The 27,277-nt window shown below is 42.2% G+C and overlaps 1 protein-coding gene across 1 annotated transcript in view; it reads right to left on the bottom strand.

Annotated features, from left to right (window-relative positions):
* Positions 1–2,272: 2,272 nt before the first annotated feature.
* LOC124263589 (serine/threonine-protein phosphatase 6 regulatory ankyrin repeat subunit C-like) overlaps positions 2,273–27,277 on the bottom strand; it is a 33,312-nt gene continuing 8,307 nt past the window's right edge. Inside the window, exons 4-5 of the mRNA XM_046698241.1 lie at positions 2,960–3,222; positions 2,273–2,662 (exon numbers count right to left, since the gene is read on the bottom strand). Coding sequence (XP_046554197.1) covers positions 2,273–2,662; positions 2,960–3,222 — 653 coding nt within the window. The remainder of the gene's footprint in view (positions 2,663–2,959; positions 3,223–27,277) is intronic.

Here is a 27,277-nt window from a genome sequence, read left to right as displayed (position 1 = left end):
ATACAAGCAAACCGTGGTAAATTATAGCAACATGTCTTAATAACAATAAACAAAAAAACTAATGTACAATGATCTACATTACAAATCATCAGTTTTGCCCTAATCTTTAACCAACACTGAAACATTTATAAAACAACATGTATAATACTAAGACCTGAATATACAGGACTACTACTGTCTACACCATATCACATCTAATGGAGTGTGTGCTGCAGTCTGTCAGACAGTCCTTGGGTGGGTGACATTGTTTGGCAGCTTGACTCTTGAGAGTTTCTAGGACTTCAGCCCTGCCCAACAACGAAGCACATGTGATATATGTGGTCTCACCTTTGGAAAGTGAGTTTGTTCAAAATTGTCTCAGTTCACCCAGCAGAAAGTGGGTACCCGGTGGGATGTCATGTGATTTCACCTTCTAGCGCTTCACAAGCAGCATGGGTTATCCAGGGTAACAATAATCAGATTGATCGTGCCCCTCCGTAGTGCGCTATTAGTAATGTCCTGATTATTATCATTATTATGAAGGACAATATATTCAACTCGTAACATTACATCAACAGACCAATTTGAAATGTTCAGTGGTATTCTTCCAGCATATTATGTAATGGATACAGCCTTACATAAAATTTATTATCATTTCAATTGCTAAAACACATTAGAGGTTTTGCATATTTGAACATTTATTACAAACTTGAGTTGTACGTTGAAGCCAAAATTTACTATTCAAACCCCAAACTACAGGTTTGCAACATAATGTTAATTCAAGAGTGTACAAGCACTCATATAAACATCTCAAATGTACACTGTGTGCAATAATACCCACACATTCGAGTATTAAAGTAGGTATGACAATATTAAAGTACACACTTTGTGCAATAATACCTCCATATTCCAGTATGAAAGTACACACTGTGTGCAATAATATCTACGCATTCGAGTATTGAAGTACACACTGTGTGCAATAATACATACATATTCCAGTATTAAAGTACACACTGTGTGCAATAATACATACATATTCCAGTATGAAAGTAGACACTGTGTGCAATAATACCTACATATTCCAGTATTAAAGTACACACTGTGTGCAATAATACCTACATATTCCAGTATTAAAGTACACACTGTGTGCAATAATACATACATATTCCAGTATGAAAGTAGACACTGTGTGCAATAATATGTACATATTCCAGAATTAAAGTACACACTGTGTGCAATAATACCTACATATTCCATTATTAAGGTACACACTGTGTGCAAGTAAAACCTACATATTCCAGTATTAAAGTACACACTGTATATTACAATCAGTGTGGTGATGTTATCCACTGACCCAAGGGAGGGCGTCACGCCGCACACCGTGTTTGATTCCCCAAATGGGCACAATATGTGAAGCCCATTTCTGGTGTCCCCCACCGTGATATTGCTTGAATATTGCTAAAAGCGGCGTCAAATCCAACTAACTCACTCACTCGGAGGGGTGCACGACAGGAGGAAGAGCGCGCACACATACTGCACGTGCTTCATAGAATTCGTTCTTAATTGGCAAAATGTAGCTTCCATCACTACATTAGCATGGAGCAAAATTGTGTAAATTAAAAACAGCTCCAGCCTCCAATAACACATGAACACTATTTGTAGATACCAGCACTGCTACTGCTATATGAAATAGGATGTATCTGTATTATTCTGTTTATCAACATCAAACTCCATGCAGCCTTCACTAACACATCAAAACACCCTGTAGATCCCCGTCCTTTTGCTTGAAGAAGCGGTGTGTCAACTGCTTCGTTCCGAACATTAACATCAGCGCCAGGCTCCAGTAAACATCAACACACTCTGTAGATCCTGACACTGCTGTTATATGAAGTGGTGTGTCACCTGTATTATTCTGTACATTAAGATCAGCTCCAGCCTTCAGTAACACATCAACACACTCTGCAGATCCACGTCCTGCTGCTCTATGAAGTGGCGTGTCACCTTGTTTATTCTGTACATTAACATCAGCCCCAGCCTTCAGTAACACATCAACACACTCTGTATATCCTGACACTGCTGTTATATGAAGTGGTGTGTCACCTGTATTATTCTGTACATTAACATCAGCCCCAGCCTTCAGTAACACATCAACACACTCTGTAGATCCTGACACTGCTGTTATATGAAGTGGTGTGTCACCTGTATTATTCTGTACATTAACATCAGCCCCAGCTTCAGTAACACATCAACACACTCTGCGGATCCACGTCCTGCTGCTCTAAGAAATTGCGTGTCACCTTGTGTATTCGTTACAACGGAGCCCTGCTACTCCCCTTTGAAGTGGTGTATCACCTGCATTATTTTTCACATTAACATCAGCTCCAGCCTTCACTAACATATCAATACCCTTTCTAAATTTCCCCCATGCGGCTCTATGAAGTGGTGTGTCACCTGTATTATTCTGTACATTAACATCAGCTCCAGCCTTCAATAACACATAAACACACATTGTAGATGCCCGTACTGTTGCTTGAAGAAGTGGTGTGTCACCTTGTTTATTCTGTACATTAACATCAGCTTCAGCCTTCAGTAACACATCAACACACACTGCAGATCCACGTGCTGCTGCTTTATGAAGTGGTGTGTCACCTGTATTATTCTGTACATTAACATCAGCTCCAGCCTTGAGAAACACATCAACACACTCTGTAGATCCTGACGCTGCTGCTAGGTGAAGTAGTGTGTCACTTGCTTTGTTCCGAACATTAAGATCAGCTCCAGCCCTCAGTAACACATCAACACACTCTATAGATACCCACCGTGTTGCTTCATGTAGTGGTGTACATCTTCTTTTGTTCCGTACATTAACATCAGCGCCAGCCTTCAGTAACACATCAACACACTCTGCAGATCCACGTCCTGCTGCTCTATGAAGTGGTGTGTCACCTTGTGTATCCTGTACATTAACATCAGCCCCAGCCTTCAGTAACACATCAATACACTCTGGAGATCCCCACACTGCTGTTATATGAAGTGGTGTGTCACCTTTTCTATTCTGTACATTAACATCAGCTCCAGCCGTCAATAAGATATCAGCACACTCTGTAAATCCCCGATTTGCTCCCTTATGAAGTGGTGTGTCACCTTCTGTATTCTGTACATTAACATCAGCGCCAGCCTTCAGTAACACATCAACACACTGTGCAGATCTCCACCCTGCTGCTCCATGAAGTGCTGTATCACCTGTAACATTTGAAGCTTGGTTCACACTGGCTCCTTTCTTCAGCAAATACGAGACAACATTAGGGTTTCCTTTGCATGATTTCATAAGAGGAGTACTTCCGTCATATGCCTTCATGTTCACAGTAGCACCCTTCTCAAACAACATCTTGACGACATTCAACTCCCCGACCTCACATGCTGCGTGCACTGCAAAAGCGTCAACCTCTGCTCCTCTGTTTAATAAGAACTGCACCATTTTCTCTTTCCGATTCCAAAGAGCGTATTTCAGACCTAGATCTAGATCTAGATCACATCCTCTGTTAACTAACAGTTTCACTACCTCTAAGTGACCCTCCACTATCGCAAGGTATATGGGATGTTCATATGACCCATTAACGTCTACACCTTTGTCCATCACATATTCCACAGCTGATACAAGGCCATTTTCACAAAGATAATCAGTCACAGTTTCATTGACGTCGTCTCTTGCATTTAGATCAGGGTCAAGAGACATAATCTGATTGACAAACACACTGTCCCTGGTTTCTGCTGCTAACATAAGCGGCGTCTTCTTCATCTGACCGTATCTAGCATTTACCTCAAGTTTCATGTGTCCACTAATGTATTTCAGTACACTGCTCGCAGTATTCGTGCACACACCCAATAAAATGTCCCTTCCTTCAGTCTGGCTGAATGAGATATTTTCTTTCTCCATAATATATTTGATGAGATGGTGTGACTTGTTGCTGGAAAGTAATTCACAAAAAGACTGGTTGGATGAATTATCAGTTAGTTTCATGATATCAGTAACAGACATGCGACAGTGTGTCTTCAGGCAGTCCATTAGCAAGTCAACAAAGTCTGAATTACAAAATGCCTTGTGTGATAAAACATGCAACAAATTGCTCATTTCGACTTCAGTTGCAAATCTTCTTGCTAAATGTCCAGCATATGTCCATGAGATGTTTGCAACAAGATTTGTTTCCCCAGCAACGGTTTTCTCTCTTTCTCTTGAGGGTACAATACGAAGTCGTTGATTTATAAACAACAAACTGCAATTTTCGATAACAAACTTCGACAGTTTTGTACTGAGAATAAAGGAAACACAGTCATATATAGACGGGTGATCAAACATGTAAGTGTCATCTTCCTTCTTGAGGTAAGATCCAACCAAACCATCAGCAGCTTCTATGCATTCATATCCTAGACTGTCATCCTCTTCCAGCTCTTGTCCACTAATCTTCCCATCTCTTTTAATCATAGCCATGAACAGTGAACGCTTTCTCATATCTTGAAGACATTTATCCAAGGTCATTCTGAGGAAATCAAGTGGTGCTTGGAAAAACATTTGCATTTGAAGCGGAGTCCAATCATTTTCATATGCTGTGGCAAACATTTTACAGACATGGGGAAAGCCATGTGGACAGTCTGCCTCACATATCTGAGACACAACTGACTCCTCAAAGTTTTTGTTTTTTGTTTCAGCATGAACACGCCATATCTTCCTCCGCTCATAAGAGTCTCTCTCTGAGGAAACTTCCACTACGTATAGGGGACTTGAAATGTAATCTGCCATCCTTCCCAAGTCTGCCAATGAGGATTTCAGCACATAGTCACGGCCTACGAGGATAATGATAGTTTTGTTTTTGCTTGGACTTGACTGTTTTAAGTGTGTTTGATCAACTTTTGGCCTCTTTGGAACCATTTCGGCATATTTGTCAGGATCCACAATAGGTCGTAGACTTGGTCTCCACTTAGCCCACTCAGCTGTGTCGAATTCCAAATCACCAAATATGTCATCTAACAGAATGACAGGATTAGAGCAGGCCATTATGACCTCATTGAACTCTGCTGGTGACACCACTTGGTATACTTGTCTCCCCTGACTGTACTGGTCTTTGAGAGCCATGTAGGCTATTGTGGACTTCCCCTCTCCTGGTCTTCCTTTAATTGTCACCCATGTGGCTCCTCTGTCTAGTTTCTCTATCACTTTCTTGAGGGCTTTTGTTTCCACCATGTCTTTAGTCCACGACTGTATCCTGGATGCCGTCCTTTCTGTGGAAACAGGGCACATTTAACACTTTTAACTATGCATAAAATCTGAGTACAAGTGAACAAACGTTAGATTTTTACACCCAAATTAGAAAGTTTAATATGTGTCAAGAGAGTGAGAGAGATACTACACTACTATATTTACAGCTTGCAAACTGTCCTGTCCAGTGGAGACAAAATCATTTTTCAACAGCTTCAGATCCCAGCAGATGAGACAATCTGTCAAATAACTCACTCCTGATCTTCTGTGCTGCAGTCGGTGTCTTCTCCTCTTCTTCCTGTTTGGTCGGAGTTGTACCGACATTCTGAGTTCCGCCAATGTTCAGATTCTCGCCTCCCTTCACTGTCACATCTCCAAACTGCTGCTGTACTTGGATAAAATTGTACTGTGTGACTGTAACAGAAACCACATGACTGAAACTTGCATAGATGTGTTCCATGTTTGAACTTAGATTCTACTACTGATTCTGAAAACAAGTACTATAATGAACTTTCACTGTGCAGGATTTATTGTATATTTTATAATAGTTGACTACCTGGTTAGATGTGTGGTAGTATATCTAAGATCGAGTGATTGAGGGCAGCACTGTGTTCACTGAGAGTTGGACGGATTATCACGTGTAAGTCTACTTATGACCACCCAGACGTGTTCGGTGGCGGAAAGGTCAGGACATAGTGCTGGATGTTTCGCTTTGGAGGACTTGTGTCACAATCCTGGCACGATGAGCACATGCGTTATCATCTTGACAAATGCCCAACACATCACAAGATGTTTTCCCGATAGTATTGGACTGTCATGCTGAATCGACAATATGGGGACATTTCGGCCAGTCATTGTGATGCAACCCTATACCATTCTGGACCCACCGCAGAAACGATCACACGGTACGACGGTACCGTCCATAACAAGCTATAAGTTGTGGAATGACACGATGACCACATAGTGTTAATGTTACCTAAACTGTGAAGTTTGAACCGACTGGGCCATGCACTGACTGGGCGACAATATTCACCTGCAGCATACTTAAGTCATGTAAACAAGTTGCAAACGTCTCATGATAATTATCTCCTTTACGGTCAAGTGTGTTCAATGAAGCGTCTTTCAGCGTTTGGTTATAAATGTGTCTGTACACAATGATAAATCCAGCATACCATCCCTTCCATGCGTTGTCCGAGGTCTTATGTCTGGGAGATTGATTTCTACAAAAATGGTGGCGATGGGGTAGTCTTTTCCTAAAAGCATTCGCTCGTCACGGTGACATAAAAGCATACTCTATCACTCTTCAGAATTGTTCTCATCAAATTAATCCTTTTGTTTCAGGCACTGGTGTATGTAACTGTAGTTCCACATTTTAACAAAACATCCTCTTTTTAAAAAAACTGTTTGAAGGTATTCCATAACTGAACCTAACTGATCGAGTCACAACACTCACCTGGAGAACTGTACAAGATACCTGAAGTATATATAACAGTACTCACCTGTAGAACTGTACAAGATACCTGAAGTATATATAACAGTACTCACCTGTAGAACTGTACAAGATACCTGAAGTATATATAACAGTACTCACCTGTAGAACTGTACAAGATACCTGAAGTATATATAACAGTACTCACCTGTAGAACTGTACAAGATACCTGATGTATATATAACAGTACTCACCTGTAGAACTGTACAAGATACCTGAAGTATATATAACAGTACTCACCTGTAGAACTGTACAAGATACCTGAAGTATATATAACAGTACTCACCTGTAGAACTGTACAAGATACCTGACGTATATATAACAGTACTCACCTGTAGAACTGTACAAGATACCTGACGTATATATAACAGTACTCACCTGTAGAACTGTACAAGATACCTGACGTATATATAACAGTACTCACCTGTAGAACTGTACAAGATACCTGACGTATATATAACAGTACTCACCTGTAGAACTGTACAAGATACCTGACGTATATATAACAGTACTCACCTGTAGAACTGTACAAGATACCTGACGTATATATAACAGTACTCACCTGTAGAAGAACCACCAGACACTGGCACTAGCGGCAACCCGAATGACTGTCTCTCTGATACAATAGATGCTTGTATTTGGGGCAGACGAGACAACGTGGAGGCTGGTGTCAGGGCTGTTGTTTCCGGAACCTGTAGACTGGTTGTTTTCGGAACTACACAAGTGGCACTCGTGGACGCTTGTGTCAGGGCTGTTGTTTCCGGAACCTGTAGACTGGTTGTTTTTGGAACAACACAAGTCGTACTTGTTGACGCTAGTGTCATGGCTGAAGTTCCCGGGACCTGTATACTTGTTGTTTTCGGAACTACACAAGCTGTACTTGTGGATGCTGGTGTCAGGGTTGATGTTTCCGGAACCTGTAGACTTGTTGTTTTCTGAACAACACAAGCTGTACTTGTGGATGCTGGTGTCATGGCTGATGTTCGCGGAACCTGTAGACTTGTAGTTGCAGAAAGCGGTCCTTGACTTTGATCAACTTCACCAGCTGAAGGATGGAGCTGCTCTTGTTGCTGAGGTGCTGATGCTATTTCTCCCTGTGGTTGCCGACAACATCCATCAATGTTTTGTTGTAATGACGCGAGGTCTACGAAGTAAACACACAGATTGCAATTGGATATCCAAGGACAAGTAAATTAAACATTGTGATTTGTATTGATTTGATTTGAATTGATTTGCATTGTGTGATGTGAAGCAGGGTTGTATAGGCCCCTACTTGAAGTAGGAGTTGATAACTGCGGTGTACCATGTGCCTCAACCTGGTGAATGATTTACACTGTTCACCAATTGTTTCGGGGTTTTAACACTGTTCACCATATGTTTCGGGGTTTAAACACTGTTCACCGTATGTTTAAGGGTTTGATTTATATGGAGGAAATTGTACCCTGATGGATTTATCCCAGAATAATAAACTCACACCTTACACCCTGAGCCTTGTGGTTTTCATTACTGAAGAACCCCGAACCCAAGGCTACTACAATACAATGACACGTCAGCTTCATTGTGGTGGCCAATAGCTATTGCTGGTTGATTAAACATTAGTGGAGGGGATATGACCCTTCTGGTTCCACATGACTTCATGTAACTGTGGTTGTGAGAATACATGCTAGAGTTTTAACTCAACTCCAAGGTTTTGGCAGGAAAGGTAAACAATTGACTAGCCTTGGCATGTGTTTGTGATTGGTGTCTACCAGGTTTTCGCTGACATGTTACATCATTTTGATTCATAAACACATGCTCGGTCCAAATTTTACATTAATTGCATATACAACCCAACTGTTATGCCTGTTTTACAATTCAAACGTAAAACCCCCTTGAGTGTAAAGACACACAGTGTCGCGGAAAGTAGTACCTCTCAAAAAGTTATCTATCCTTTCCCATACTTCTTCGTCTGTGTCATCACTAAATTCGTCAGCACTCTCTTCATCAACATTTGTATTTTCAGCATCCTCCATGCCTGCTCCTTCAGTTGCTCCTTGTGGGTTGCCCGTGGCAACACCTGCAGGTTCCACGTGTTCCCCGTCTGATGACGTGTCTCCATCACTGTGTGTTCTGCATCCTGCTGGTGTACTATCACCCGCCTGTCCTTGACCTTCGTCCATCCTGCCTACACAGCTCCCAAGCATTGTGTTCAAATTCAAAACTTTAAACCTCCTTCCCTTGTCACTTGTCATTCACCAGTGTCTTTGATATGAACTCGTCAGCAACATCATCCTACAACAGAAATGCCTTAATATGTACATACAACGTCCTACACTTTGTCATTGGGTATCACGTACACTAGCCAAGTGAGAACTCTCTTTTCCCCCTCTCCCCTCTTCAAACCCTCTTCTGTTCCTCTCTTCCTTTCTCACCCCTTCGTTCTCAATCCCTCTTTCTCTCTCTGTCTGTCTCCACCTTCTGTCCCTCTCCTCCTGCCTATGTTTTCTTTCTCAATCCCTTTCTTTCCCTGTCTGTATCCCCTCTTCAAACCACTTCTGCCCCTCTATCTCTTCCTCTCTCACCCCTTCTTTCTCAATCCCTCTTTCTTTCCCTGTCTCTCTTCCCTCTTCTGTCCTCTATCTCTTCCTCTTTCATCCCTTCTTTCTCAATCCCTCTTTCTCTCCCTGTCTCTCTCCCCTTGTCAAATTCTCTTCAGTCCCGCTCTTCCTTCCTCTCCCTTCTTTTTCAACCCCTCTTTCTCTCCCAGTTGCTCTCCCCTCTTCAATGCCTCTTCTGTCCCTCTATCTCTTCCTCTCTCATCCATTCTTCCGCAATCCCTCTTTCTTACCCTGTCTCTCTCTCCTCTTCAATCCCTGTTCTGTCTCTCACTTCTGTCTCTCCTTTCTTTCTCAGTCCCTCTTCCTGTACCAGTCTCTCTCTCCTCTTCAACCCTCTTCTGTACCTCTCTTCCTGCCTCTCCCATCTTTCTGTATCCCTCTTTCTTTCCCAGTCTCTCTTCCCTCTTCTGTCCTCTATCTCTTCCTCTTTCATCCCTTCTTTCTCAGTCTCTCTTTCTCTCCCTGTCTCTCTCCCCTCGTCAAACCCTCTTCTGTCCCTCTTTCCCTGCCTCTCCCTTCTTTCTGTATGCCTCTTTCTCTCCCTGTCTCTCTCCCCTCGTCAACCCCTCTTCTTTCCCCCTTTCCCTGCCTCTCCCTTTTTTCTGTATCACTCTTTCTTTCCCAGTCTCTCTTGCCTCTTCTGTCCTCTATCTCTTCCTCTTTCATCCCTTCTTTCTGTATCCCTCTTTCTCTCCCTGTCTATCTCCCCTCGTCAAACCCTCTTCTGTCCCTCTTTCCCTGCCTCTCCCTTCTTTCTGTATCCCTCTTTCTCTCCCTGTCTCTCTCCCCTCGTCAACCCCTCTTCTGTCCCTCTCTTCCTGTCTCTCCCTTCTTTCTGTATCCCTCTTTCTCTCCCTGTCTCTCTCCCCTCGTCAACCCCTCTTCTGTCCCTCTCTTCCTGCCTCTCCCTTCTTTCTGTATCCCTCTTTCTCTCCCTGTCTCTCTCCCCTCGTCAACCCCTCTTCTGTCCCTCTTTCCCTGCCTCTCCCTTCTTACTCTATTCCTCTTTATTTCCCTGTTTCTCTCCCTCTTCCATCCCTTTTCTATCTCTCTCTTCCATCCTCTCCCCTCTTCTTCAGTCCCCCTTTCTCTCCCTATCTCTGTCCCCTCTTCTGTCCCTCTCTTCCCCTCTACAATGTAACGAAACGAAAAGGAAGGAATGAAAGGAAGAAGGTAGCTATTTTAATGCAAAGTTGAAGCATTGGTTTTCTCGAAATGGGTACACACAGATGAAAAGTGCGAGTTGGGAGTGAAACCCGAACACACATCATCCAAGTAGCCCAGGCGCAGATCCCATCTCCATCCCCCGAAAACAAAAAAAACAAACAAAACCAGGCCATGTAGGTTCTTTCTCAATCCGGGGCGGTGGGGAAGCCTAGTGGTTAAAGCGTTGGCTCGTCACGCCGAAGGCCCGGGTTCGATTCCCCACATGGGCACAATGTGTTAAGCCCATTTCTGGTGTCCCCCGCCGTGATATTGCTGGAATATTGCTAAAAGCGGCGTCAAACTAAACTCAGTCAGTCAGTCAGTCTTTCTCAATCCCTTTCTTTCTATGACTCTCCCCCCTTTTCAAACCTCTTCTGTCCCACTATGTCTTCCACTTTCACCCCTTCTTTCTCAATCCCTCTTTTTCTCCCAGTCACTCTTCCCTCTTCGAACCCCTTCTGCCCCTCTATCTCTTCCTCTCTCACCCCTTCTTTCTCAATCCCTCTTTCTTTCTCTGACTCTCTCCCCTCTTCAAACCTCTTCTGTTCATCTGCAGGTCATGTAGGTATGTCGTTTCATCTGCAGGATATGTAGGTATGTTGTTTCATCTGCAGGTCATGTAGGTATGCTGTTTCATCTGCAGGTCATGTTGGTACGTTATTCCATCTGCAGGCCATGTAGGTCTGTTGTTTCATCTGCGGGTCGTGCAGGCTGTTGTTTCATCTGCAGGCCATGTAGGTGTGTTGTTTCATCTGGAGGCCATGTTTGATGTGCTGTTTCTTCTATAGGCCCTGTGAAAAACTAGTTATGCTGTTTTATCTGGAGGCCATGTAGATGTGTTGCTTCATCTGTGGGCCATGTTGGCATGTTATCTCATATGCTGGCTATCCAGGTATGTTGTTCCATCTGCAGGCCAAGTAGGTATGTTGTTTCATCTGCAGGCCATGTAGATATGTTGTTTCTTCTGCAGGAAATGTAGGTATGATGTTTCATCTGCAGGCCATGTAGGTGTGTTGTTTCATCTCCAGGCCATGAAGGTATTTGTTTCATTTACAGGTCATGCAGGTATGTTATTTCATCTGCGGGCCATTTAGGTATGTTGTTCCAACTGCAGACCATGTCAAGTATGTTGCTTCATCTGCAGGCCAAGTAGGTATGTTGTTTCATCTGCAGGCCATGTAGGTATGTTGTTTCATCTGCAGGTCATGTCAGGTATGTTGCTTCATCCGCAGGCCATGTAGGTGTGTTGTTTCATCTGCAGGTCATGTCAGGTCTGTTGTTTCATCCGCAGGCCATGTAGGTGTGTTGTTTCATCTGCAGGTCATGTAGGTATGTTGCTACATCTGCAGTTCGTGTAGGTATGTTATTTCATCTGCAGGTAATGTAGGTGTGTTGTTCAATCTGCAGTTCGTGCAGGTATGTTGTTTCATCTGCAGGTCGTGCAGGTACGTTGTTTCATCTGCAGTTCGTGCAGGTATGTTGTTTCATCTACAGGTCGTGTAGGTATGTTGTTTCATCTTCAGGTCATGTAGGTGTGTTGTTCAATCTGCAGTTCGTGTAGGTATGTTGTTTCATCTGCAGGTCGCACAGGTATGTTGTTCAATCTGCAGTTCGTGTAGGTATGTTGTTTCATCTTCAGGTCATGTAGGTGTGTTGTTCAATCTGCAGTTCGTGTAGGTATGTTGTTTCATGTGTAGGTCGCACAGGTATGTTGTTCAATCTGCAGTTCGTGTAGGTATGTTGTTTCATCTACAGGTCGTGCAGGTACGTTGTTTCATCTGCAGTTCGTGCAGGTATGTTGTTTCATTTGCAGGTCGTGTAGGTATGTTGTTTCATCTGCAGGTCATGTAGGTGTGTTGTTCAATCTGCAGTTCGTGTAGGTATGTTGCTTCATCTGCAGGACATGTAGGTATGTTGTTTCAACTGCAGGTCGTGTAGGTATGTTGTTCCATCTGCAGGTCATGTAGGTATGTTGTTCCATCTGCAGGTCATGTAGGTGTGTTGTTCAATCTGCAGTTCGTGTAGGTATGTTGTTTCATGTGCAGGTCGCACAGGTATGTTGTTCAATCTGCAGTTCGTGCAGGTATGTTGTTTCATGTGCAGGTCGTGCAGGTACGTTGTTTCATCTGCAGTTCGTGCAGGTATGTTGTTTCATCTGCAGGTCGTGTAGGTATGTTGTTTCATCTGCAGGTCATGTAGGTGTGTTGTTCAATCTGCAGTTCGTGTAGGTATGTTGCTTCATCTGCAGGACATCTAGGTATGTTGTTTCATCTGCAGGTCACGTAGGTATGTTTTTCCATCAGAAGGTCAAGTAGGTACGTTATTCCATCTGCAGGCCATGTAGGTATGTTGTTTCATCTGCAGTTCGTGCAGGTTGTGCAGGTTGTTGTTTCATCTGCAGGCCATGTAAGTGTGTTGTTTCATCTGGAGACCATGCTTGATGTGCTGTTTCATCTATAAGCTCTGTGAAAAGTTAGTTATGCTGTTTTATCTGGAGGCCATGTTGATATGTTGCTTCATCTGCAGGCCATGTTGGCATGTTATCTGATGTGCTGGCTATCCAGGTATGTTGTTCCATCTGCAGGCCATGTAGGTATGTTGTTTCATCTGCAGGCCATGTAGGTATGTTGTTTCATCTGCAGGTCATGTCAGGTATGTTGCTTCATCTTCAGGAAATGTAGGTGTGTTGTTTCATCTCCAGGTCATGTAGGTATGTTGATTCATCTGCAGGTCGTGTAGGTATGTTATTTCATCTGCAGGAAATGTAGGTGTGTTGTTTCATCTGCAGGTCATGTAGGTATGTTGTTTCATCTGCAGGTCGTGTAGGTATGTTGTTTCATCTGCAGGTCATGTAGGTATGTTGTTTCATCTGCAGGTCGTGTAGGTATGTTGTTTCATCTGCAGGAAATGTAGGTGTGTTGTTTCATCTGCAGGTCATGTAGGTATGTTGTTTCATCTGCAGGTCGTGTAGGTATGTTGTTTCATCTGCAGGTCATGTAGGTGTGTTGTTCCATCTGCTGTTCGTGCAGTTATGTTGTTTCATCTGCAGGTCGTGTAGGTATGTTGTTTCATCTGGAGGAAATGTAGGTGTGTTGTTTCATCTGCAGGTCATTTAGCTATGTTGTTTCATCTGCAGGTCGTGTAGGTATGTTGTTTCATCTGCAGGTCATGTAGGTATGTTGTTTCATCTGCAGGTCGTGTAGGTATGTTGTTTCATCTGCAGGAAATGTAGGTGTGTTGTTTCATCTGCAGGTCATGTAGGTATGTTGTTTCATCTGCAGGTCGTGTAGGTATGTTGTTTCATCTGTAGGTCATGTAGGTGTGTTGTTCCATCTGCTGTTCGTGCAGTTATGTTGTTTCATCTGCAGGTCGTGTAGGTATGTTGTTTCATCTGCAGGTCATGTAGGTGTGTTGTTCCATCTGCTGTTCGTGCAGTTATGTTGTTTCATCTGCAGGTCGTGTAGGTATGTTGTTTCATCTGCAGGTCATGTAGGTGTGTTGTTCCATCTGCTGTTCGTGCAGTTATGTTGTTCCATACGCAGGTCGTGTAGGTGTGTTGTTCCATCTGCTGTTCGTGCAGTTATGTTGTTTCACCTGCAGGTCGTGTAGGTATGTTGTTTCATCCGAAGGCCATGTAGGTGTGTTGTTTCATCTGCAGGTCATGTAGGTATGTTGCTACATCTGCAGGTCGTGTAGGTATGTTGTTTCATCTGCAGGTAATGTAGGTGTGTTGTTCAATCTGCAGTTTGTGCAGGTATGTTGTTTCATCTGCAGGTCGTGCAGGTACGTTGTTTCATCTGCAGTTCGTGCAGGTATGTTGTTTCATCTACAGGTCGTGTAGGTATGTTGTTTCATCTTCAGGTCATGTAGGTGTGTTGTTCAATCTGCAGTTCGTGTAGGTATGTTGTTTCATCTGCAGGTCGAGTAGGTCTGTTGTTCCATCTGCAGGTCATGTAGGTGTGTTGTTCCATCTGCAGGCCATGTAGATATGTTGTTTCATCTGTTGGTCATGTGGGTATGTTGTTTCAACTGCAGGCCATGTAGGTATGTTGTTTCATCTGCAGGCCATGTAGATATGTTGTTTCATCTGCAGGACATGTAGATATGTTGTTCCTTCTGCAGGCCATGTAGGTATGTTGTTTCAACTGCAGGCCATGTATGTATGTTGTTTCATCTGCAGGCCATGTAGATATGTTGTTTCATCTGCAGGCCATGTAGGTATGTTGTTTCAACTGCAGGCCATGTAGGTATGTTGTTTCATCTGCAGGCCATGTAGATATGTTGTTTCATCTGCAGGCCATGTAGGTATGTTGTTTCATCTGCAGGTCATGTAGGTATGTTGTTTCAACTGTAGGTCGTGCAGGTATGTTGTTTCATCTGCAGGCCATGTAGATATGTTGTTTCATCTGCAGGCCATGTAGGTATGTAGTTTCATCCGCAGGTCATGTAGGTATGTTGTTTCAACTGCAGGTCGTGCAGGTATGTTGTTTCATCTGCAGGCCATGTAGGTATGTTGTTTCATCTGGAGACCATGCTTGATGTGCTGTTTCATCTATAAGTTCTGTGAAAAGTTAGTTATGCTGTTTTATCTGGAGGCCATGTTGATATGTTGCTTCATCTGCAGGCCATGTTGGCATGTTATCTGATGTGCTGGCTATCCAGGTATGTTGTTCCATCTGCAGGCCATGTAGGTATGTTGTTTCATCTGCAGGCCATGTAGGTATGTTGTTTCATCTGCAGGTCATGTCAGGTATGTTGCTTCATCTTCAGGAAATGTAGGTGTGTTGTTTCATCTCCAGGTCATGTAGGTATGTTGTTTCATCTGCAGTTCGTGTAGGTATGTTGTTTCATCTGCAGGTCATGTAGGTGTGTTGTTCCATCTGCTGTTCGTGCAGTTATGTTGTTTCATCTGCAGGTCGTGTAGGTATGTTGTTTCATCTGCAGGAAATGTAGGTGTGTTGTTTCATCTGCAGGTCATGTAGGTATGTTGTTTCATCTGCAGGTCGTGTAGGTATGTTGTTTCATCTGCAGGTCATGTAGGTATGTTGTTTCATCTGCAGGTCGTGTAGGTATGTTGTTTCATCTGCAGATCATGTAGGTATGTTGTTTGATCCGCAGGTCATGTAGATGTGTTGTTCAATCTGCAGTTCATGTAGGTATGCTATTTCATCTGCAGATCATGTAGGTGTGTTGTTGAATCTGCAGTTTGTGCAGGTATGTTGTTTCATCTGCAGGCCATGTAGGTATGTTTCTTCATCTGCAGGTCATGTAGGTATGTTGTTCAGTCTGCATGTCATGCAAGTGTGTTGTTCCATTTGCAGGCCATGTAGGTATGTTGTTTCATCTGCAGGTCATGTAGGTATGTTGTTTCATCTGCAGGTCGTGTAGGTATGTTGTTTTAACTGCAGGTCTTGTAGGTATGTTGTTTCATCCGCAGGTCGTGCAGGTATGTTGTTTCATCCGCAGATCATGTAGGTGTGTTGTTTCATCTGTTGGTCATGTGGGTATGTTGTTTTATCTGCAGATCATGTAGGTATGTTGTTTCATCTGCAGGTCGAGTAGGTCTGTTGTTCCATCTGCAGGTCATGTAGGTGTGTTGTTCCATCTGCAGGCCATGTAGATATGTTGTTTCATCTGTTGGTCATGTGGGTATGTTGTTTCAACTGCAGGCCATGTAGGTATGTTGTTTCATCTGCAGGCCATGTAGATATGTTGTTTCATCTGCAGGACATGTAGGTATGTTGTTTCATCTGCAGGCCATGTAGGTATGTTGTTTCATCTGCAGGCCATGTAGGTATGTTGTTTCATCTGCAGGCCATGTAGGTATGTTGTTTCATCTGCAGGCCATGTAGGTATGTTGTTTCATCTGCAGGCCATGTAGGTATGTTGTTTCATCTGCAGGCCATGTAGGTATGTTGTTTCATCTGCAGGCCATGTAGGTATGTTGTTTCATCTGCAGGCCATGTAGGTATGTTGTTTCATCTGCAGGTCATGCAGGTATGTTGTTTCATCTGCAGGCCATGTAGGTATGTTGTTTCATCTGCAGGCCATGTAGGTATGTTGTTTCATCTGCAGGTCATGTAGGTATGTTGTTTCAACTGCAGGTCGTGCAGGTATGTTGTTTCATCTGCAGGCCATGTAGGTATGTTGTTTCATCTGCAGGCCATGTAGGTATGTTGTTTCAACTGCAGGCCATGTAGGTATGTTGTTTCATCTGCAGGCCATGTAGATATGTTGTTTCATCTGCAGGCCATGTAGGTATGTAGTTTCATCCGCAGGTCATGTAGGTATGTTGTTTCAACTGCAGGTCGTGCAGGTATGTTGTTTCATCTGCAGGCCATGTAGATATGTTGTTTCATCTGCAGGCCATGTAGGTATGTAGTTTCATCCGCAGGTCGTGTAGGTATGTTGTTTCAACTGCAGGTCGTGCAGGTATGTTGTTTCATCTGCAGGCCATGTAGGTATGTTGTTTCAACTGGAGGTCGTGCATGTATGTTGTTTCATCTGCAGGTCGTGTAGGTATGTGGTTTCATGCATTCCCTGCGAATATCGACGAAATGTCCTCTGAGTAATGATACTGAAAGTGGGATTCCCCGAACATTCGTTGTGGTGAAAGAGTGGTTTGTTGAAAGCCTCACTCAGTAATGTTCCAGCCATATGGTAGCGGTCTGTAAACAATCGAGTCTGGACCAGATAATCCAGTGATCAACTGCATGACCATCGACCCACGCAAATGGGATACGATGACATGTGTCAACAAAGTCAGTAAGCCTGGCCACCCGATCCCGTTAGTCGCCTCGAGCAATGCTGGAAAACGTGTAATCCGACTACTTTACTGGCTGGTTTTGCGCATGACATTTCTCTGTTAGCTGACGTTAGTCATTAGCGGCAACAGCCTCCTCATGTTGAAATGTGCACGGACATTTTTTCACAGTTACATAGCTAATTACGACAAAAATCAGAATTATTTCAGAACACAATCGGTGTTTGAACTATTTCCATTAACGTGACCGATTATATGATATTTATTACGTGATGTAAATTACATGATGCTTGCATTATAAAACAACACAGTTAATGAAAATGAAACGTCGTACTCCATGAGAGGTGTGCTTGAGTGGGAATTGCCACACGATATAAACGATTGAATAACTCACGAGTACAAAAATAATTAGAAACTCTTAAGGTGCTTCCAACCTATATTGGAAAATTAAATGTTAGCTACATATTTGCAGAGGAATATGGAAATATGTAACTGATAATTTTCAGTGTCTCCTCACAAAAACATTAACTAAATCATATTCCGCGCATAGATCGCCTTAAGTTTTAGAGTTAGCCGGGAGCAGTACTGCAGTAAATAGGGTTTTACGAAATTGTGGACTGTTTATCCCAGTTCTGGTCGCATCCCAGTTCTGGTCGCTACATACGTAGATCATGAGAAGACGAGATGTCAGTTCAGCACTACAGGACCGACCACGGACGAGCTAGTATAATATGACATAATAATATTTATCGGACGTTTCGACTGAAAGTATTCCCATTCTATTTATATCCAACACATGTCGCTAGTGGGAAAACGATTATAAATACATGTCAGCATGTGTATTTCGCTTCCTGTGAGTGAAATCCATCTTTCAGAATTCTTCTGTCAAATTTCTCTAACAAAGCCGCACGTAACAAACATCATCACATCATGTACATTGAAATATACTCAGTCCCACGCCTTCTTGAGGTCAACCCGACATTTAATACTGATTTAGTGATAACAACGCACCAGCGTACATATGTCGACACTTCCTCCTTGTTTTGTATCTTCGGGAAATGCATGGACGAGGCCACAGTCGAGACTATACACGATGCAACCGGAATAACATGTCTTACATTTAGCTGTGTTTGCGACGCAGTATTCAAGCTCCACACAGTGATGCCTTACTGCGCCCACTTCTGTAACAGGGGAGCTCCTTCACAGATAAGTCGTGTGGATTTTCTTCCTGGTTCTCGGCCTTCCCACTCTCCCATCCAGAGTCCCAAGCGGCCTGCTGTGCTCTCATCACCGGGCTGAAAATTGTTGTGCGGCGAGGAGCGCAAACAGCGTAGACCAGAAAATCCAGTCTATCAAAATAAGACAGTCACTCACCATGATACAGTCATGGATATTGAGTGAGCTTTGCAAAAGTGTCGTTTGCAGTTTGAAGTTGTTTATCCAGAAGTAAATAAGGCCACCGGCTCATTTTACATGTACAGGCAAAATAACAATAGCGTTACTTTAGGGAGCACCAGTGGTAATGAATACATATAGTTATATCATTATCTTAACTTCAAAAACTTTGCACGTTTTTTTAATGCGAGGAAAACATACTTTGCAAGACAGTTAATAATGTACTTACTACTTCTAAGGTCGTTTGCAGTAATTCTGAGTATTGCTTGCAACATAACAGCAGGGGATACTCCCCACAGTGCTAACGTCAAGTCGTCCGAATCCTGTCCAAATCCGAATCCTGTCCCTCACTCTCTTCTACCCAGAGTTCCATGCTGTCATGACTGAACTGGACTGCGACACATAGTTTCCGGCACAACATCCGGCCACGACAGCCTGCAGTACGTCCGATTTGGCTCCAACGTCACCGACAGACACGTCTTGCCTGGTGCAGACAACATCTACGGTACAGGAGAAGAGATTGGGGAGGGTGTTTCGTTCACTGGTTTCACCTGGATAGCTCAGATGGCTGGACAAGGGTGTGCACTCGTTGAGGTGAACGTTATGCTGAATGTGCGTTGTTCAACGTCGACAGTATGGTGGCTACATCTCTACATCTACATGTTTGAAACTACATCTCTTCAAGGGCGCGTCCCGATGCCTAGTGTCAAATTATACAGATTTTCATTTTATCCTATCAACAGTTAAACCGTGAATAAGGAAAACAACAAATCATGTTATTATCCTTTCGCTTTAAAAGATGGCATAAAATCAAATAATGCACAGTTACTTATTCCATTAATATATAAACAGTCTATGCAATTGCCCCCTTGTGTAGATTAGACTTGCTACAGGTTTACCACTCAGACAATCAGTTGTTTCCCAGTTGCGTTCGTACAGAGACTTCAGTATTGACTAAGTCGTCTAGCAGCTGTGATTGGATGATGTTGTATAATATTTCTATGCGGTTTTATTGTAAACATGTTTCTATCCAATATTTGAATCTGACTATGTTTATTCATTGTTTAGTGCTGTATTGTTCAACATGATTACTGTGACCACTCATAAAGCAGGTGACATTTGCTGCGGACGGTGTGGTGTGTTTGGCTTCCATGACACTTTGACTCTATGTATCCCCGAGTTTTGTAGTTGTAGTTCTCTTAAACGTTCTCCCCTCTGGTAGTTCTGACATCTTATCGTGTGACAATCTATTATGTATATTCTTTTTTCTCAGTTTCAAAGATTTGCTTTTTTCATCTTTCCTTTCTTTACCATCCCCTCCTCCCTATCTACTCACGACTATGGAAACACAACAAACTCAATCAGTGACCCATGGCGGGTGCTAGTTATAAAGCGGCTTTCTTGCTTTGATTTGGCCTGGTTTTCTATCGTTCAAAGGCATTGTATATTTGGAAACGACATGACAAATGACTGTGAATGTGACATTTGTCTTGACTACACTGAGTCATATTGCAAGGAATCACAAATGAAATTAATGGTAAAATGACTTTACTGATATTCTTATATACTCTGAATGAAAACAGGCTTGTTACCTGACTGAGAGCAGATCTGTTGATAGCAACATTCTGAACTTGCGGATAGATGTACAGAGCACATTAGGCAAGGCATACAACAAGAGAAGAGTGCTCTCCATTTTAGTAGTTTTCAAGACTACCTTCCTGTACCCAATAATTCTCTTTTGGGTCGACGGAGGATGTGGTTAGGATGGATTCCACGATGGTTACACTACCACTCATATGTGCTCCAGAAACCCCCTCTACACCCATTATTGAGATACTTCTGTTCATTGATGACAAGGCCCACAATAGCAAGTCTGAACGGGGTGACATTGTGTTCTTGAAAGTCCATACATGATTTGTGACGCAGCACTCTCAAGGACAACTATCGCCTCCAGAACGCGTCACTGAGGTCAGATGAAGTGGGGCATCACGTTTTAAAACATTGTCAACCTCTGCAGTATATGTATCTGGTAAATATGTAGTGAGTTGATATTTGTTCAAATCTGAAAAAGTAACTTCAGCCAAAAGTCAAACCCAATCAGTCTTTTGAGCATTCAATATTCCTTTTATGAATTGTGGTACAATACCATATTCTCCCTGTGTTTGGGACTAGGGGATTCACTGCTGAGACATAATAAAAGCGACCAATACAATAAAGTTATCGACTACTAAGCTATGTGTAATGATGCCATCACATAAGGAATTGTGACGCAATAATATTTGCAGTTTCAGTCCTTTGACCAAATGAAAGTCGAAAAATATGTCCAAATGTACTGATACAAACAATATTCATCGCTGCATCAGAGTTTTGCATTTACACTTATATGATGACGTAAAATGGATGCGTTTTCATTCAGAAAATTGACGATGCAAAAGTATATGGACCTCTATTTTTTTAATTTCCATTTCTGTTCCCACTTTACAACATATATAATACAGTAATATGCATATACACCTACTCATATACACACATACATATGTATATATATATATATACATACATATACACATACATATATACATATATAGATAGATGGATAGGTGTACATGCCTTACCCTTCAATCGGAAAGGGTGGATTTACAGACAGATATTCTTAGTTCCGGCAATTGTGCACATAGCTAATACAGTCATATATATGAAAGTGAACATAATTCTTCCTCTCAACTGGAAGGTATAGTTTACAGATAGGTATTCTAAGTTCATTTAATCGTGCACATAAATAAAACAGTCATATATTTAAAGATGTGCATGTGGTTCCTTTCACCTGGAGGGTATGGGTTACAGGTAGACATTTTAAATTCTGCCAATCGTGCACATAGATACTATAGGCATAGTATAAAGATGTACATGTGTTTCCTTTCAATTGGAAGCTAAAGTTTACAGATAGGTATTCTAAGTCATCAAGCCGTGGACATATAAAGATGTACATGTTTTTCCTTTCAGTTGGAGATTAAGGGTTACAGATAGGTATTCTAAGTTCCACCAGTCGTGTACATAGATACTATTGTCATGTGTGTACAGATATACATATTTTCTCTTTCTATTGGAAGGTATAGTTTACAGATAGGTATTCTAAGTTCATCCAGTCGTGTACATAAATACAGACATACATATAGAGATGTACATGTTATTAGTTTCTATTGGAAGGTATAGTTTACAGATAGGTATTCTAAGTTCATCCTGTCGTGTGCATAAATACAGTCATACATATAGAGATGTACATGTTATTAGTTTCTATTGGAAGGTATAGTTTACAGATAGGTATTCTAAGTTCATCCAGTCGTGTGCATAGATAATACAGCCATATACTAGCAAATAAGATGTACATATTATCCCTTTCTATTGGAAGGTATATGTTTATAGACCTTTATGTCAGTGGTTTCATACAAGGGCTGCATTGTTTTATACAGCATAAACCTGGTTCCCATGCTTAACTATGGCATAAAGTGAACACATTTAAATTACCTACTCATTTTGCAATCCGATCCAACCAAAGTCCCGAACAATGCCGTGTTATATTTCAATATTCGTAACTTCCAACTGGTTTTTAAAGTTAATAATTACTCACATACAATATATTTAATTCAAAATATCAAGCACCACTCATGCCATGTCATATCGTTCTTCGCCTCCATTACCCTTGCCAGCTTCTGGTTCAACGGTTGAATATTCGTAACTTCCAACTGGTTTTTAAAATGGTAAATAATGTTTGTTGATAAGAAGTATGTTGGCATAGTAACACACTGGTGACATGAAGGCATCATGAAGGATTTATAGTGAACTTTTCGCCCCGGTGGGGTTGGGGATGGTAGGGTGAGGTGGTGGTGGAGGGACAAGGCCACCCCTGATCCCCCGCCTCTTATGCAGGTCAATTTTCCTCAGGTAGTTGCGTGCTCACGCGAGAAAACATACCTTTCACATATATCGCTTCATACAAAGTTAAAAGGTCCACACAGTCAAGCAGAATATGCTTGATGGCGAACACATCATTGCAAGAGACACACTCAGGAGGTCCATCTCCATCAGTTTTGAGCAGAAGGTCACAAGTAAACCGACTGTGGCCAATACGACATCGTCAAAAAAATTTCTATTCACGTATTGACTGACAACCCAAATAGGTATAACCGATTACTGGTTTCAGTTCGTGAAGTTTATTTCATCCTACCTCTGTGTCCCACCACTTTGCATAAGGTCCTGAGTGTAACTTTTGACAAGAGAATACAACAAAGTAATTGTTGTGAAAGCAATCTCTAAATCTTACTTTCCTGTTGTCATAACGTCTTGTAATTACTTCCGCGTGTATCAAAAGGAAACGAATTATTCTGAACCCATAAAGATATTGAAATATAGTTTAAAGTTGCTCTTGTATGGTTAGTTTTAAACAAACAAATTCGGTACATCTGTTTGCTGTGAAATATTTCTACTGGAAGCAAATATGCAAAGATATTATTTAAGTATATGTACAATGCATGAAGTACGGTAATATCAAATTCCCCGCGATGAAAGAGCTCATGAAAGAACTGTGCCAGTTGATTTTACAATGAACTGTAATCATTTTCCTTGTTTTTGGTTTTTTTGAAGCTAAAGAAACATTCTTTACTGTGCCGCAATACAAGCAGCGTTAGAAAACGTATGTCGTTGGACAACATAGAATCCGTTGATATCACACACGTAGATTAAAAAAAAGAAGAGTTTTCAAGTTCAATTCTACAGGTCCGACAAAGGACGAGGTAGTAAGATGAATTCAGGTTCTATTTCACTTGTACTAATGTGTGAGAACGATTACAAATACACCTAAATATTGTAAGAACAATTCTATATGGCGTGTTCCTTAATTTATCTCTTCTGTTGAATCTCGTCATTTGGTAACAAAGGCGACCTAATCAACATCCTGTCAGTAATTCCTGACTTTGTTCCCACTCGACTGGTTTCTTTAACACAGCCACTTTCGCTGCATGTATATTAAAATACTCTCAGTCCTAACTCTAAATTATCCAGACGTTTAATGGTGATATAATGATGATTACAAATAAACATAAATTCGTCAACACTTACTTATTAATCTGTATCACTGGGAAATGCGTGGAAGACCCCACAGTCGAGACAATCTTCAATGCAGCCGGAAAACGTATGCTAAACATACTTGTCGTTTACCCACTCGTGTTTTTCCGGAAGATTACGGAAAGGAGCGAGTGGTGACGAAAGGCCGTTTGCGACACAGTATTCAAGTTCCTCACAGCGATGTCCTACTAGGCGCTCTCATTGTAATAGCAGGGGAAACTTCTCCACAGCGCTAGCGTAAACCGGTTGCCCGAATCCTGTCCTTGTTGTCGTTGGTTTCCGTCGCTTCACGCTCTCCTACCCAGAGTTCCATGCTATCATTACTGAACTGGAGTGTGCCCCGTCCAAGCTCAGAGTTGTAGCTGAGAGTATAGAGTGAGGTGTGTAAAAGTGTATACATCTACACAAAGGTTAAGCAACAGCCATTTATGACTGTATTGATATTCAACGGAGGAAATAATTGAGAACAACTTGTTTATGTAAGGATAGTGAGATAGCAAGACGAGTACATCATGTCTCTTTCAGAATGCAAACAATACACCAACATATAGAGTTGAGTTATCAATCACTATTGTCAGCCATTTTGAACGGCGTTCTAACAACTCCCCGTCTCATGACAGAATCGTATCCTATTTGTTGGATGTTATTCCAATCTTCTTGAAATGCCTGGTCCAATTCCTGAATGGTTTGAATTGGGGCGTTCCTGGTGCTCACTGATCGTCCCGACCGGTCCCACGGGTGCTCACTTGGATTGAGCGTACTTTTAAAATCCCAGTTGAAAGTGTCAATGATGGTGAATTAGAACTCGAGTAGTTTGACGATGACGTGGCTGGTGGTTATCTTAAGGGTGAGTTACTGACGTGTTAAGGATATTTGTCAGATGCCGACGTGATCGAAAACCATCAGTCCTACAAGGTCTTCGAACAAAAAAATGTTGATAGGGGAACTCTAGGAAACCATGTTTTGTCTCAAAATATTGCTTATCCACGCTGGATTTTTAATTTGCTTAGGGCAAGGTGTATATTTTGCAATGATCCTGATGAGTGTTGCCAGCAACATGTGATATCAAGAGTCAGGATTAGAGTCAAGCAAATACTGACACATGGCAGTGTTGTTTGAAGGAGGACGATGTGTCTCGTATGCATTCCTTTAGTAACATGTAACAAATGTCCTGAAATATTTTCAGAGAAGATCGGTATCACAACATCAATAAAGCAGATCGTAAGATACAAAGATCATGTGAGGTGCGCACTTATTCACAATACACGGAATTGTCAATGTGCATGCTTGTACCGAGATGTCTTCCCTTGTCTGGCCAACTGATGATTCAGTGGGGCAGTGTCTTTATACGAAACGTAGGTTTGGAGGGTCAGTTCAAGGGGGGTTTGTATGGACAGCTGATGTTGCCACCATTGTGGTCATTTATTAAAATAGGTTATGTCCACGAAGGTGTACTGCTCTGCAAGGCGGAAGCGATATGGATATAATGTCGTCCTCGTTATAACGTCATCGGAAGCTTCTCTCAGAACAAATGCTGTAATTGCCTGGTTATAATGCCAATTATCATTTCTCAGTTGAACACCTTTAGCACATCTACTGATCATTCAGTTAGTGTGCAAAGTTAAGTGTGTTACATGAGTTAATTACCCCTAGTGTTGTTTTACAGATGATTAAACTCATGAAGATCCAGGTTAGAATTGGTCCCCAGCAACCTATGGTTGTCTCCATCCGTGAAGATCCAGGTTAGAACTGGTCTCCAGCAACCTATGGTTGTCTCCACCCGTGAGATCCAGGTTAGAATTGGTCTCCAGCAACCTATGGTTGCCTCCACCCGTGAAGATATTGGTAAGAATTGGTCCCCAGCAACCTATGGTTGCCTCCACCCGTGAAGATCCGGGTTAGAATTGGTCTCCAGCAACCTATGTTTGTTGCAAGAGGCGACTAATGGGATCGGGTGGTCAGGTTCGCTGACTTCGTTGACACATGTCATCGTATCCTAATTACGTAGATGCACATGCTGTTGATCACTGGATTGTCTGGTCCATACTCGTTTATACACAGACAGCCGTCACATAGCTGGAATATTGCTGACAATTACACAACAACCAACCACCCCTCCGTGGCAAGAGTATCCAATATCCTGTATGAAAAAAATTAAATTAAAAAAATTAAATTAAATAAAATAAGAAAACACAACAGAAGTGTATTCAAGAACAAAGACAGGCTATTTGACCCCCTCATCTTCATCATTACATATACATATACATATCTCTCCCTATTTAAAATCTCTTCTCGCAAAGCGTGTAGTAATTTTGGGTTTGGTATAGAGGTAGGAAGATAAAAGGAAATACCAATGGCTGACAGAGTGTGTTTTTACTGTAAATTAGATAATATTAACTGTATTGAAGATGAAACACATGACCTCTTTGATTGTAAATTATATAATGATGGTGGAAATAGGTTTTAATAATTACTCCATTTTTGTATAATACTGTCAGCAAACAAAACTTTATACACATACTTAACAGTAAAGATAAAAATATACTGAACAGCAAAAGAAACGCAAGTCTGTCTTTTTGTCAAGTTTTTAAATAGAAGACAACCAAAATTATGTCTCATCATATACTCTATAGAAAACACTGTCAATTGAACAGCTGGAAGTTGCTGTTGACATTGAAATGCAATAGGTTCAAATTGATCACAGTCCTTCAAATGGTGATACCCCTGAACGCGAAAGTGACAGTCTCTTTAGTAGCGTGTATAGCCACCTTGAAATTGCACACAGGCCGTGCAACGTCGCCTCATTGAGTTCACTAGAGTCTGAAAGAATGCCTGAGGCAAGTGGTTCCACTCAAACACCGATCTCTATTCCAACTGTGCAAGTGTGAGGGGCTGTCTACCTGCAGCAATCCTACGTCAAATTTCGTCCCAGAATGTTCCATGGGAACCATATTCGGGGAAAGAGACGGCCATGGAAGACCGTTAATGTTGTTCTGAGCCAGAAAATCCATCGACACCCGTGTTGTGTGAGGGCTGTAAACGTCGCTGGCGTTGTTGACGTGTCAAACTTGGCCCCACATATGGCCGTCGGCAGTGAATTCCAGCACCCCGAAGACGACGCCTAATCGTATCGCTGGACACAGCTCCTCTTGATCTAAGGCTGCTGTTACTGTTGCTGCTTGAGTTCGGTCCCTTGATGAGTGACCCGGATGAACCGATCTTGGGCATGAGTTGTCACTCGTGGCCGTCCGGTACGGGGACGATCAGCAGCAATGCCGGTTTGCTGATGAGGTTGGGGAAGTCGTGTAATGGTGGTAAGATGACAGCCCAATTGTCTAGCTACAGAGGATGCAGAACTACCTCCGTGCAACTTTCCAGTGGCCACTCCCCTCTGCTCAGTCGTTAGTCTAGGCATCGTTTGTGTGGCGTGTACACCTCCTAGCGTCAATACTGAACTGTGTTTTTGCCACAAA

Source organism: Haliotis rubra, unplaced genomic scaffold (genome assembly GCF_003918875.1).
Source record: "Haliotis rubra isolate DU_JTF1 unplaced genomic scaffold, ASM391887v1 Scf89, whole genome shotgun sequence".
Classification (NCBI taxonomy): domain Eukaryota; kingdom Metazoa; phylum Mollusca; class Gastropoda; order Lepetellida; family Haliotidae; genus Haliotis; species Haliotis rubra.
Note: the sequence above shows the minus strand (reverse complement) of the source record. Positions and strands in the feature narration are given on the sequence as shown.